This window comes from Biomphalaria glabrata, chromosome 5 (assembly GCF_947242115.1).
Source record: "Biomphalaria glabrata chromosome 5, xgBioGlab47.1, whole genome shotgun sequence".
In the NCBI taxonomy this organism is placed as follows: domain Eukaryota; kingdom Metazoa; phylum Mollusca; class Gastropoda; family Planorbidae; genus Biomphalaria; species Biomphalaria glabrata.
Window position 1 is genome coordinate 23,416,839 of NC_074715.1, and position 12,109 is coordinate 23,428,947.

Consider the following 12,109-nt stretch of genomic DNA (forward strand, 5'->3'; position numbering starts at 1 on the left):
AATCTAGTCACATAACAAACAATAACAAATTCATGTATAAATGTGATCAATGAAAACAAGACTGAAAGCAAGACATAAAAATATTAAACTAATGTTTATTTTTATTAAGTTACATTAAAAATAAAAATCTTATTGAAATCAAAGCCTAATTTAAAAACACATTTTAGACTTAACAAGTTAAACACTCATGGAAGAGAAAAAATTTCAAATCTAAGCAGTATAAATGTATTTATAAATGCATGTTATGCAATAAGTAACACAAAATAATTGGAAAGAAAAAAAATCTCTGTGGTGCATGGAATTGAGACATTTTATCATTAAATGACTATGAAGAGATACAATTCATATTGTATATATATAATACAATTGATTGTGCAAGTTAAGAGAAGGTCAAAATACCGGTACTTACATTGTTAGCTTTTCAAAGAAAGAAATGTGTTCAAAGAAGTAGGTAAACTAGATTTTTTTTTATCATTTGCATTTCTAGTAGATATATAAATTGTTTCAGTGGAAACAAGACCTGAGTACTTGAAGCTAGTCAGATCTTGCTGATGAATATTAAGTAGTGCAATGAACAAATAAACCTACAACAGACTAGTTGACAGACGAACGTGACTATCACTTGACCAGAGTCCAAATATTTGCATTGCACCAGGACCAGAACATTTCCATATAGGTTTGTACTTGATGCAGACTCCAATTAGCTGTAGCTTGCAGTGAATCTTTAGATAATGAACCCCTGCAGATAAAATGAAGAACAATATTGCCAAACTGTAGTAGCATTGCTAACAATATGAAGCTTTTATAATAATATTTAGGATCCTGCATGCATGTTTGTGCAACTCTAGATAAGATTACATTTACTACATTCTTTACCATAATACAAAGTAAAGCTTTGTCTTTAATCTAGATCTATACACTAGTCAAAATGGGGTGGGAGGATGCAACGTTTTAAAAACTATGCATTACTAACCTACTGATTGAGGGATGTAAAGAAAATCAGGGGAGGGGTTAAGTTATTCCATTTTTAAGAACTCAAACTTAGGTTCAAAAGTGCGTAGCTGGGGAGGGATTTTGGAAAATACCAAAACATGCTGAGAATTGTTTGTAATGCTGGCTGTTCCACCGAATTATAATAAAAATAAATAGTTCAATTCAAACTAACCCGAAGTGTTTTACCTTTATCTACTTCTGGAATTTAAGGGCCTAAGAAGTGTGTGGTTTGTGTGTTTGTAGCAAGTGCAATTCCATTGTGAGATACAAGGGTCAAAAAGTGTGTGGTTGGGTGAGGGGCAATTTATTGAAGGAATAAATAAAAAAAATTGTGCATAGTGTATGCGAGCATTAGAATACAGGCAGAGGAGAATGCTTTTTTTTTCATAGACCACAACTGATGGGCCATAGAAGTCTTTGTGCATAATCTAAATTATGCTAGCTAAAGGTTGTTTTATTGAAGGATAAAATAGACAAAGGAGTTATAAAGAATTTGAGGACCAGAAAATTGTGTTGCAGTGGGGGAGCATTGTGATGCAGGTCATTCTATTGAAGGATGAAAAAGTATTCTAGGTAAAATAAACATGCACCAAATATTTCAATCCTAGCATAGCATAGGTATCAGTTGGTATATATATATATATATTTTATTACTTAACAACTACACAAAAGCAGGTTTACAGTAGTTAAAAAAAAAAAAAATATCCACTTCACTAACCTAATAACTTACATCAAAAGATGGTGTTCCACCCAATGATAGACATCTAAAAACAAATGCGTAGAATGTTTCCAAAGCCAAAGTGTATAATTTTTTAACATCTCCCATGCCACCAATGACATCTGGTAACACCATGTCCATGTTTCAGGTGACAAATCATAAACCTGTAATTTATAACATACAGATATTCAAAAATCTAACCTAATAATACTATTGTATGTTCACATAGCTTAGATAAAAGGTTCACATAAAACATCAATGCATGCTATGAAGACAAAGAATTACAAAGTCTGTACTGCCTGCTGGATTAACAAATTTAATATAAGCTACTGTATACTGTATTTTTAAAAATTTGGGAAAAAGAAAAACTAAGACTAGGATTTATAACTGTAGTGTTCAGCGGTCATTTAAAGCACCACTCTGACACATTGACCCCTTAAATATGTTTACAGCCACTACATTTGATTAACATGACTGCGACAAATAATGAGTCTGTTGGAGAAATATCAGAAAACTAGTGAACAAACCCATTGGTATAAATGTAATGCCTTTTCTCCCATCCAGATTCTATGTGGACGAGTAACAACTTCAGAAGTTATCAAAAAGTCTTTAATGGAAGCCCAAATGTAAAGTACAAATGGTCCAACAGTCTCACAGATGTAAGCATAGTAAACTGGGCAGTTCAACTTAAGCCATCTGAAATTAAAGTATTATAAAATATCAATAAAACATAAATGAATTAATACATTTTTAAAACTAATAAAACAAGAATAACATAAAATACTTTTAAAAAATAAAAAAAGCTTATACGAAGAGTAATTGTATCAATTAGTTTGGATGAGTAATGTGATTCAATTTGTAATTGATCTATAAGGAGCAACCTGAATTTTAACTCAAGCCAACATTCTAACCACTCTGCTAGTGAGCTGCTTATGACTATAGAAGATTGTTTAGTTATGTATTGTTTGTTTAAAACTTACTTTAAAGCAGCAACCTAAAAAGGGGACTAATTCAGCTTATACCACCAATTCAGTCAAGTACAATTTTTTATTTCCCTTGTTAGAGATACCAAACGTAATAATTAATTACCAATAGTTAATTAGCTAATAGGTTAATTTTTTTAAATTGATTCTTGTGTTGTCAGGTAAAAGAAATAGTTGTGTAAAATTTCTGCTTGTCAGAGAAATAAAATGTACAAACTTTTTACTAGACAGAGTGAGTTGATATAAGCTTTGTAATAAAGAGTTAAAAATGAAACTCACTCTGTGAGAATAGACACAAATGTGTTGATACGACTCCAAGCTTGTTCAAGAACCATCAGGATGCCATAGTGCTCCAGAAAACGCATTGTTCTTGAAGCTATAACAATAGAAACAGTATTAATTAATATGTCTACTAATTAGTTAGGAATCTGTTCTCTACCCTTTCTTATTCTTTTAATCTTAGTAGAGATGGCGAGGTTGAATGATTTATCTTAAATTTTTCAAGGCAACTATGAAAGAACTCATTAAGTATTTAAGTAAAACATAAACAACGTAATACTTAAGACATGCATTAACTAAAAGGTATTTAACTCTATTCTCTAGCTGGTCTTAATAAGTTCTGAATCTAAATAAAAGAAACAGTTTATAAAAAATCAAACTTACCATATATGCTTGGGCTTGACCAAATGTCATAAGCTACAATTGAACCCACCAAGGAAATCAACAAGAAAATTAAAAAGAACCAAGGGAAGCTACTGTGGTTAATCTTCATGGCTAGTTCCTATGATATAAAAAAATGTTAAAATGAACAGAATTTTAAAATACTAAGAAAAAAAAAAAACAAAAGAAAAAAAACAAAAACATGCCAAACCTTTGTAGCAGCTTGGCACAGAGGAAACCCTTTGTCCCCTTTCCCTTGAGCTTCTATCTCATCATTGGTCAAAGAAAAAGCTCTTTGCGTTTCCCTTAGCAATTTCTTGTCAAAGAGGGAGGACAGCCTGCTCCATTCATGGTTGATGTATTCCAGAAGGAAGCTGTAATAAAAAAAAATATCATCACAGCATTGTAGTCAAACAAAAGACATGGTTATTTTATAATGAAGTTTTTATTTGTATAAAGCAACAAACCCAGATGCTGTGAGATGCTTCAAATACAGCTGACACCACACACTGAATGATTGCTTGTCAGTTGTCAGACACTTAACCATACATTCTAAAAGCTGCAAGTTAAAAATAACAATACAATAAAACATGCTGTTGATATGTTACATGTGAAAAACATGAGTCATGATTTGAGAACATGAAAGAGCACTCTGTACCTCAAGTTTTAAAGCTGGATTAAGTGACGGGTTGAACCGTGCAAGATAAGACGGGAAAAATGTCCTTAGTGTCTGAGCAGCTGTTTCACCAAAAGCCAGTTCCTAATAGAAAGTATAAGGTAATTTAAATAAGTAAAATATACTAAGCCTGTTATGGTTTCTAAGTTTGGATCAATAATTTTAACGAATGTACAAAATTAGGACAAGAGAAAAGTGAATTTTACCTTAATAGATGGATACAGAGCCAGCAACCTTTTTTTAAGATCATTGGCCAGATTAAATCCTGGATTAAATACAATATCCAGAACTTTGAAGTAGTCTCTCAATGCAACTACACAAGTAGCAGAGGATGGTTGCTTCTGAGTTCTGAGTGAAAGATGAGAATATGTGAAATGTATTTATAAATATTTACAACCACCAATCCAGCCCTCCTGTAACATCTTAAAATTTAAAAAAAATTATGAAAATCTATGATAAAATGATTTTATATACATATATACATAAACACACATTCCCTTACCCTAACAGATATTCCAAATACTCTATGGGATAGTAAGCAACTTGACGAATCTCAAGGGCAGGCAGCATCAGATCAAGCCAAACTTAAGAAAAGAGATTTATCAACTTTATAAATTAGAAAACTATTACATTAGAAAATAAAGCATTTTAAAAACATATTTATTGTCTAACATAGTGATTACATGACATTCTGTTTCCAACTATAAAGAGAACACAAGAAGGAAAAAGAATGTTTGACAGTAAATATATAATATTAGTCTTTTTAAAAAGTTAAAGAAAGTACTAGAATGTATGGTCGAGAGGCAAAGTAAGCTTGAAGTTGGCTTGGCTACCATAAAGGGGGCTCAAAGTTCGACACCCAACTCGAGCAGAGTTGTGTTTACTGAGCACCTAAAGGCAGCACAGAAAAACCTACCACCAGATACCCCCCCCCCTCCCCACTTGTCCACACACGAGATTGGATTTTAATTTAATTTAAACAATAATGAGATTGGATTTTAATTTAATTTAAATAATAAAACAAAAACTGTAGCCTTACTGTCAAGTGATATATGCATACAAAATTTTAAAATTTTTAATGATTAAAAAAAAAAAATAAATGTATCAGTATAATACTAACTCTTTGTCTGTATAGAATCTTTTTGAAAAAATTACTTTAATAATAAATTCTAGCAAAAAATATGCATCTTCCTAATAATGCTTAATATACAAAGTTACCTTTCATTCCGTAGCTGAAATTTTTGACTCCACACTGACCAACAGCCCATAAGATAGACACACAATGAGAAGGTCTGTTCTGATGTGTCTTTAACAGTTCTAAGTACTGTTGGTAAAAAAAACAACTATTTGTTATGTTCAATAAAACACACCAAATGTTTTTCAATAAAAAAACAATTTTGTTACCCATACAGCACACTAATTGTATTGTTAGTGTTTTTAAATAATAAAATTGGGCAATTTTTCTTTTAAAATATATAACTAGAAATGACAATGGCTTCTAGATTTTTTTTATTTACTTGATGGAGTTTTCCCAAAACTATTTCAGGTTTGTGATGTGCTAAAACTTGCAGGAAAATCCTGTAGCCCATTGTTGGTCTATCTGAAAATTCAATCCAATAATATAGACTAACTATTGATTAACATCAAAAATTTTTTTTATTTAAATACTATTGCATTTATATCACTACATTCAATTAAACTTGATATTTAGTAACCGATCCTCAAATTGAGATAACTTTAAAATAAAAAGTATTGAGACATGCCTTTCGTAGACTCTGTTAGCATCATTTGAATACAGTAGTCAAATAGGCTATCCAAAGTTTGATTAGAGAACTTTTTTACAACAGCTTTTAAAACTTTCTGGCTATTGGTAGGGAGATACTCCAGAGGGTAACCTGTCCAGAAAAATGCAATATTTATAAGAAAAAAATATTCATGGCACAAGAAGTCAATTAAATAATATTTAGACCAAGTATACCTTGAGGTTTTCCCTTTAAGTTCAAAGAACTCTCCGACTCTTTAACATTTTCAAACTTGAGATTCAAGAAAGATGCCAGATCTTTCAGCCAAACATCTTGATTCTCTGGAAACCTATCCTTGGATAGACTCAGAGTGCTCTCCAGTTCTTGGGGATCAATCTGCAAGATGTGATATTTTGAAAGCACAAATTCAAGAAGTTTGCTTAAAGCTAATTTCTTATTTAGTTGTTTTTTTAAGTTTACATTTTAAAAAACATAACCACATACTTGAGAGATGGCAGCATCAACAGAAACAATCTTATCCATTTTTTTTGAGTCCTGTTCAGGCTTCTTTTTTTTCTGAATAACAGGCTTTTTGTTTGGGCCATTGACAGCTTTAGCATCCTTGTTTTTTTCAGCCTGTTGTTCTTTCTCTAGAAATGCTGAGTAAATTGTTTTGTCTTCTTTAACTGGAGCTGCAAGAAAGGAGAAAATTTAGATAATTTTACAGCTCTATTTATATATATATATATAATTATATATACATATATCACTTTTCATGTCTTCTGACAAAATCTAGAGACTCTTGTCATTTAAGCCCAGCTTCTAACAGGAGAATGACATTTTCAAAATATTTTTAAAACTGTTCTTTGCACCAATATTCACAATGCATAAAGTACTGACCAGTACACTGCTCAGAACTTATGCAAAATGGCACGGAAGAGGCAAAAGAGCATTAAAGTAACTGCTCTTTATACAAGGTTGTCCCCAGAAAGATGTTTTTTAGTAAAGGAGATCAAGAAATAAGTGTAACTGTATTTTGGGTAGTCGCATAAATATTACAAATAACAAAAATTAATTAATCAAAGTTTAAAGAACCTATATCATCAAAAAAAAATATAAAAAATATATATATATATATAAGCCTAAAAAAATTCAATAATAGGGAGGCCTATTAAGGACCAGCAGAGAGCCTAGCCCACAGCTGACATTATTCTTCATTTTATCTTAACATGCCTAACCAAAGAACCAGAATGAGGAACACATATTAAAAATCAGATTTTGAATGCTGCTAAAAATTATGCCAATATTGCATTGATTCACAATAGCACAAACCTTCATAGATCATCATTCTTCAATGCTTATTAACGGGACATGTTACCCTTCCCAACCACACAAAAATATACCTAACCAATAGTCTCAAAATAATTGTATTTTCCTCCCTTCACTGTTGATGAGGAATCCTTTTGACATTTTCAAATTGAAATAATTTTTGTTTGAAAGTCTAATCCAGGAAATAATAATAAAAGTTATTTAAATATATTAGGAAGAGATTATTAGGAAGAGATAGAACACTTTGGCTTATGCTATTTTCTTTTTTTTTTAAATCATCACAATGGTTATCAAAATTTGGGAATGGAGCCATGGAACAATACAGATTTTTTGGGGTGATTTAGCCAAATGATTCTGGACAATGTGGATAAGTAAGAATGTTCATCAGTGTTTGACTTATGTTTTAGTTAGTTTGTAGTGTCATAAGTAATTAAGCATACTTAAACATAATCCTAACAAGCAAGTCTTGCTTAACCAAGCTTAGGCCTACCTGTTGATTTATTATTATAACTATATAAAAGCTTACTTTTTCAAATTTTAAATATATATTAAGAACGAAAAAGCTTTTTTTTAAATAATTAAGTAAACATCACACATTCATGCATTTATAGGAAAAGTATTTTTTTTTAAATCAAATCAGAATAAGTCATTTATTTTTGCATGACTTACATATGATATATATATATATCAAAATCAAGCTAATAATATCTCTATAAACGCATAGGGAGGTTTGGTGTTATATTATAATAGAATATAATATAATAATTAAAAATTATTCTTCTATCTAATTCCTCAATAGATCTCCACACCATACACTCCTATTTTATAATAATTATTAGCTTTTCATTGGACGCATGGCTATTAGATCTACATGATTCAGATCTACTAGATCTGTTTATGTTACCCAAATCTTTTATTATTATTAATTAATTGGCTGCATACTGCGTTAAAAGGAATACCAAGTAGTGAATCTGAGGACCAGAGACAAAGAGTCAAAGTAGGCTAGAAGTTGACCAAGTTAAAGTAGAGGCATTCATAATCATATCATAAGTCATAATATAAATTATAATAGAATCTAAAATAGAATAAATTTAAAATATATATAACGTCTATATGTTTTGAGAAAAATCAAATTACATGACACATAATTTCACATATAATATGAATATGATATAGAGCCTAGTTTAAAATATTTTTTTCTGACTCTACTAAAAATTCAGGCTAAAAAATAGATATATATTATATATCTAGATCTAAATTGAAAAAAAAAATCAAGTTTCCTTTTTGAAGTTTGATGACGTATACATAAAAAGATGAAGTGATGCTTGTGCAATATTTCAAATACCTAAAGACTCTATTCTGGGCATTTTTTCCAGAAATTGCTTTTTCTGCGACTTTGACACAGTTTGAAGGTTTGATTTGGTCTTTTTCACTTTTGACTTGCCCACAACTTCCCACTGCGTAGCAGATGCCATTTGCATTTCGTTCTAATAATATAGACTAGACTAGATCTAAATCTTTACTCTTGAGTCTTTAGTCTTAGTGCTAGTGACAGATGCACTGACCAGTGTATGAATAGGATATAGTTAATGAATTCTAATATAGAAGTAAATCTTCAGTTCTGAAAAGTATAAAATACTTAATTGTGCCACAGACCTATATAGACCTATTCAAAATATTTATTGGCTTTTGATCGCATTTTTACTAGATTTAGATATATCTAGATCTAGAGTTACTTTATGAAGTTTACTTCTATATCTATTATATAAAGCAGAATGTTTAGCGTATGTATGTATGTAAGTATGTATGTCCCCGTATAGAAATAAAAACCGCTTGACCAATCTTGATAAAACTTGGCAGAAATATTCCTTGGGTACCAACTTAGACCGTAGACGGCGTAGTGTATGTATTGTGGCCCTAAAACAAACTTAAGACCCTAAAAAAAGACCAACTCTATTACAGCTATAGTATTTTAATTATGGATCTAGGCCATGTTTACAATGTTGACATGAGAAAAGATCGAAAGGATTTAGATCTAGATCTAATTTTAAGAACTAAACTTTGCACTTATAGTTGCTTTTTTTTTGACACATGAAAATACAAAATATAGTTTATTGATTTCATTATTTAATAAAATTAACCTTCAAATTTGCGTTTCGAAAGCATTTTTACATTAATTCGTTATTTATATCTGCGGTGCACATTCTTTCATTAGACATTACCAAATGGTTACACATTAACACATCTCTCTACTGAATCTATTCCTAGATCTCTTATTGAACTCTAAGATGATAAAACTTCTTTTCGCAAAGATAGTTTTATGCTTTAACACATGAACATACTAATTATAGTCCATTCATTTCATATTTTAATCAAATTAACATTCAAATTTGTTTTTCTAAAGCATTTTTAATACATTCGTTCGCTGTTCGCTAAAGATGCGTAGCCGTGTTGAGATGGGCCTATATTCATTCATGAAAAAAGGTCACGCATGCGCAGAGCAAAGCCTTCTCGCAGAACAGAATGAACTCTATAAAAGCCGATTTTTAACTCAAGATTAGTCTAGGTCTAGAATCTAGATCTATGTCTACCTCAAGATATACTTTATACTTTAACACATGAACATACAATATTAAGTCTATTCATTTCAAATTTTAATTAAACATATGTAGGCCTACAAGCAAATGTTTTAATGTGAAAAAATGGATTTAAGTAGATTAGCTATTTTGATTTGATGGCTTCATTCATACTATTTTTACATTTACACATTCGCTTTATTTATTACATTATTATTTCGTTTAAATGTTTTAAAAACACTCTCAGTGACTATATCGACAGTAATACGCAAATAAAGACCCGCGGGTAAAATATGTCTTCGAGTCTAAAATTGAGGAGGAGTGTTTTATAACACATAACCACGCACACACACAATATTAAAGTACAGGTACAACCTGCGTATAGCGATATAGATGTTATCCACATAAGGTAGAGAGTCATTATCAGCGCCTATCTTTGGTAATGGTTTTTCTTTGGCTTCAAATGTGTGTTTCACGAGCTTCGTGAGATCTCTGCAGCTGTCTCTTTTAGAGGCCAACTACTGCCAACGGCTGACACGGATTTTGGGAGTCAGTTACACAGATCGGATCTCAAACAAGGAAATCCTTTTCCGAATTGGGAGTCGAACACTTAGTGAGGTTGTGACAGAGCGTCGCATGAGGTTTGCGGGACATGTTCTACGACAAAATGAATTACGCACACCAAGAGTTGCGATTACATGGAAGCCAATACGAAGAAAGCGCAAACAGGGACGTCCTCGTATTACTTGGCGACACACCTTATGGAGGACCTCAGAACAGTGGACACCAGGTGGGAGGAGGCTTCAGACATTGCCATTGACAGGTCTTTATGGAGACAGTTTGATGCCCAATGCGCCGAACGGCGCGGGAGGGCCTAAGTTTAAGTCTAATGGTGGCTAGCCCTAACCGTGCGTTTAGAGTGACAATCGTTTCCATATCGCCCCATTCTTGAGTGACAATCGTTTCCATATCGTCCCATTCTTTCTTTTTCCTTGTCTGTTCATAAAACCATTGTAGGAATGGGGGAGTGGAGGGGATGGGGAGAGTTTGGTTAAGAAACAGGGATAGTCCTGATTGTCACTAATTAAAATTTCGATACAGCTGCAAATAATTCAATTTTCTCAAAGCTCAATATGTTTTTATTTTGTTTTGTATTTATGTAATTATCATCTATATCTCTATTATCACCGGTTAATGTCTTCTTATCTTAACGTTCAGGCTGATCTGTCAGCTGTTAAACGCACCAACAAAATCATTAACTATGAACAATTTTGGATCTTCGCTCTTTGTAATGAACATAAAATCTGATATTGTTTTGACCACTCGCTAACGATCTGCGACTATGACTTTATAATTGATGAACTCCATCGGGTATACTACAATGAACAGTGTATTTGATCATGAACTATATTCAACTTCTCAATAACATTGACTGCTCAATAGTATTATATGCTCGTATATCTGCGACTATGAATTTATAGTTGATGAACTGCAGCGGGTATATTAGTTTGAACAGTGTAAATGATCAGGAACTATATACAACTTCTCAATAACCTTGACTACTCAACGTGGATGCGTTAACATGTTTGTCGTGTGTGTTATTGTAAGTGACCAAATAAAAAAATTAGTCTGACATAAAAAAAAACAACTATTGAATCCGAAGAAGTTTACATTGTGAAATAGTGTAAGACATTCAATCAAGACGATGCGTCTTTGAATGTCTTCATCGCATTGTTTTGTTGACTTCTGTATTGTATACAAAATGTTAATGTAATCATTATATCAGAATAAAAAGGAGATGAAATATAAACAAAATAAAAATAACATTAAATATTTAGCAAGCCAAAGAAACATCAGAGTGTTAGCATAGGAATCGTTAAACTTGAATAGGTTTGTGCTATTGCAATGAATGAGGAAACCGACTTGGGAAGCAGGTTTATAACAAGATCTAGAAGATAACTAATTTGATCATGGAATAGTGTCATTCTCCGACCAATGTTTAGTATTTGGTTGAAACTTGGTTCATTGCTCTTAAAGAAATTTAACGCCATATATTTATACAAAAACATCAGAAAATTGCTATGAATATTCAAATATGACAGAAAATCAAAGCCCAACAGATTCAAAACGAGATAATAGATCTGTTAGGCAATGCAGTTCGGGAAAAAATACCGGTACTATAAGATATCAATTCATTACCATTTGTCTCTTGCATTGGTGGCAGCGCTCAAGACAAATAAAAAGTTGATATCAAATTCGTATTATTTTTTTGATACTGTTTATAGTGATCTCCGTTGACGAACATCCAAAGAAATAGATATTAGAAAGTCATTTCTAGGTTTTCATATATGTGAGTATCAAACGTCAGCAGAATTTGCTGAACAAATGCTCCGAGTAAGTAAAAAAAAACTATTTATTCTTAAATAAACTAC

General features: G+C 31.6%; 1 protein-coding gene across 2 annotated transcripts; it reads right to left on the minus strand.

The window, feature by feature from the left end:
• Positions 1-75: 75 nt before the first annotated feature.
• Positions 76-8,679, minus strand: LOC106065452 (transmembrane protein 214-B-like). 2 transcript variants are annotated; one of them, XM_013224282.2, is made up of 16 exons: positions 8,447-8,678; positions 6,277-6,464; positions 6,009-6,168; positions 5,794-5,925; positions 5,548-5,630; positions 5,249-5,354; positions 4,533-4,614; positions 4,237-4,378; positions 4,013-4,114; positions 3,822-3,913; positions 3,566-3,728; positions 3,358-3,475; positions 2,974-3,070; positions 2,239-2,407; positions 1,724-1,875; positions 76-739 (listed from the first exon to the last, which is right to left on the minus strand). In XM_013224282.2, exons 1-16 carry the CDS (start codon positions 8,580-8,582, stop codon positions 619-621), a joined length of 2,043 nt encoding a protein of 680 aa, XP_013079736.2. In that variant the 5' UTR covers positions 8,583-8,678; the 3' UTR covers positions 76-618. The 2 variants fall into 2 exon arrangements, with proteins under 2 accessions (XP_013079736.2, XP_013079737.2); XM_013224283.2 differs by having other exon boundaries at positions 710-739; positions 1,712-1,875; positions 8,447-8,679.
• Between the last annotated feature and the right edge of the window lie 3,430 nt (positions 8,680-12,109).

Bases quoted from the DNA above. Each gene is read 5' to 3' on its own strand.
- LOC106065452 (XM_013224282.2), bottom strand. From the start codon at position 8,582: ATGCAAATGGCATCTGCTACGCAGTGGGAAGTTGTGGGCAAGTCAAAA. The intron at 6,465-8,446 runs GTATTTGAAATA...CCTTTCTTGCAG, and splicing joins GCCCAGAATAGAGTCTTTAG to CTCCAGTTAAAGAAGACAAA. The intron at 3,914-4,012 runs GTACAGAGTGCT...TTTAACTTGCAG, and splicing joins ATCCAGCTTTAAAACTTGAG to CTTTTAGAATGTATGGTTAA.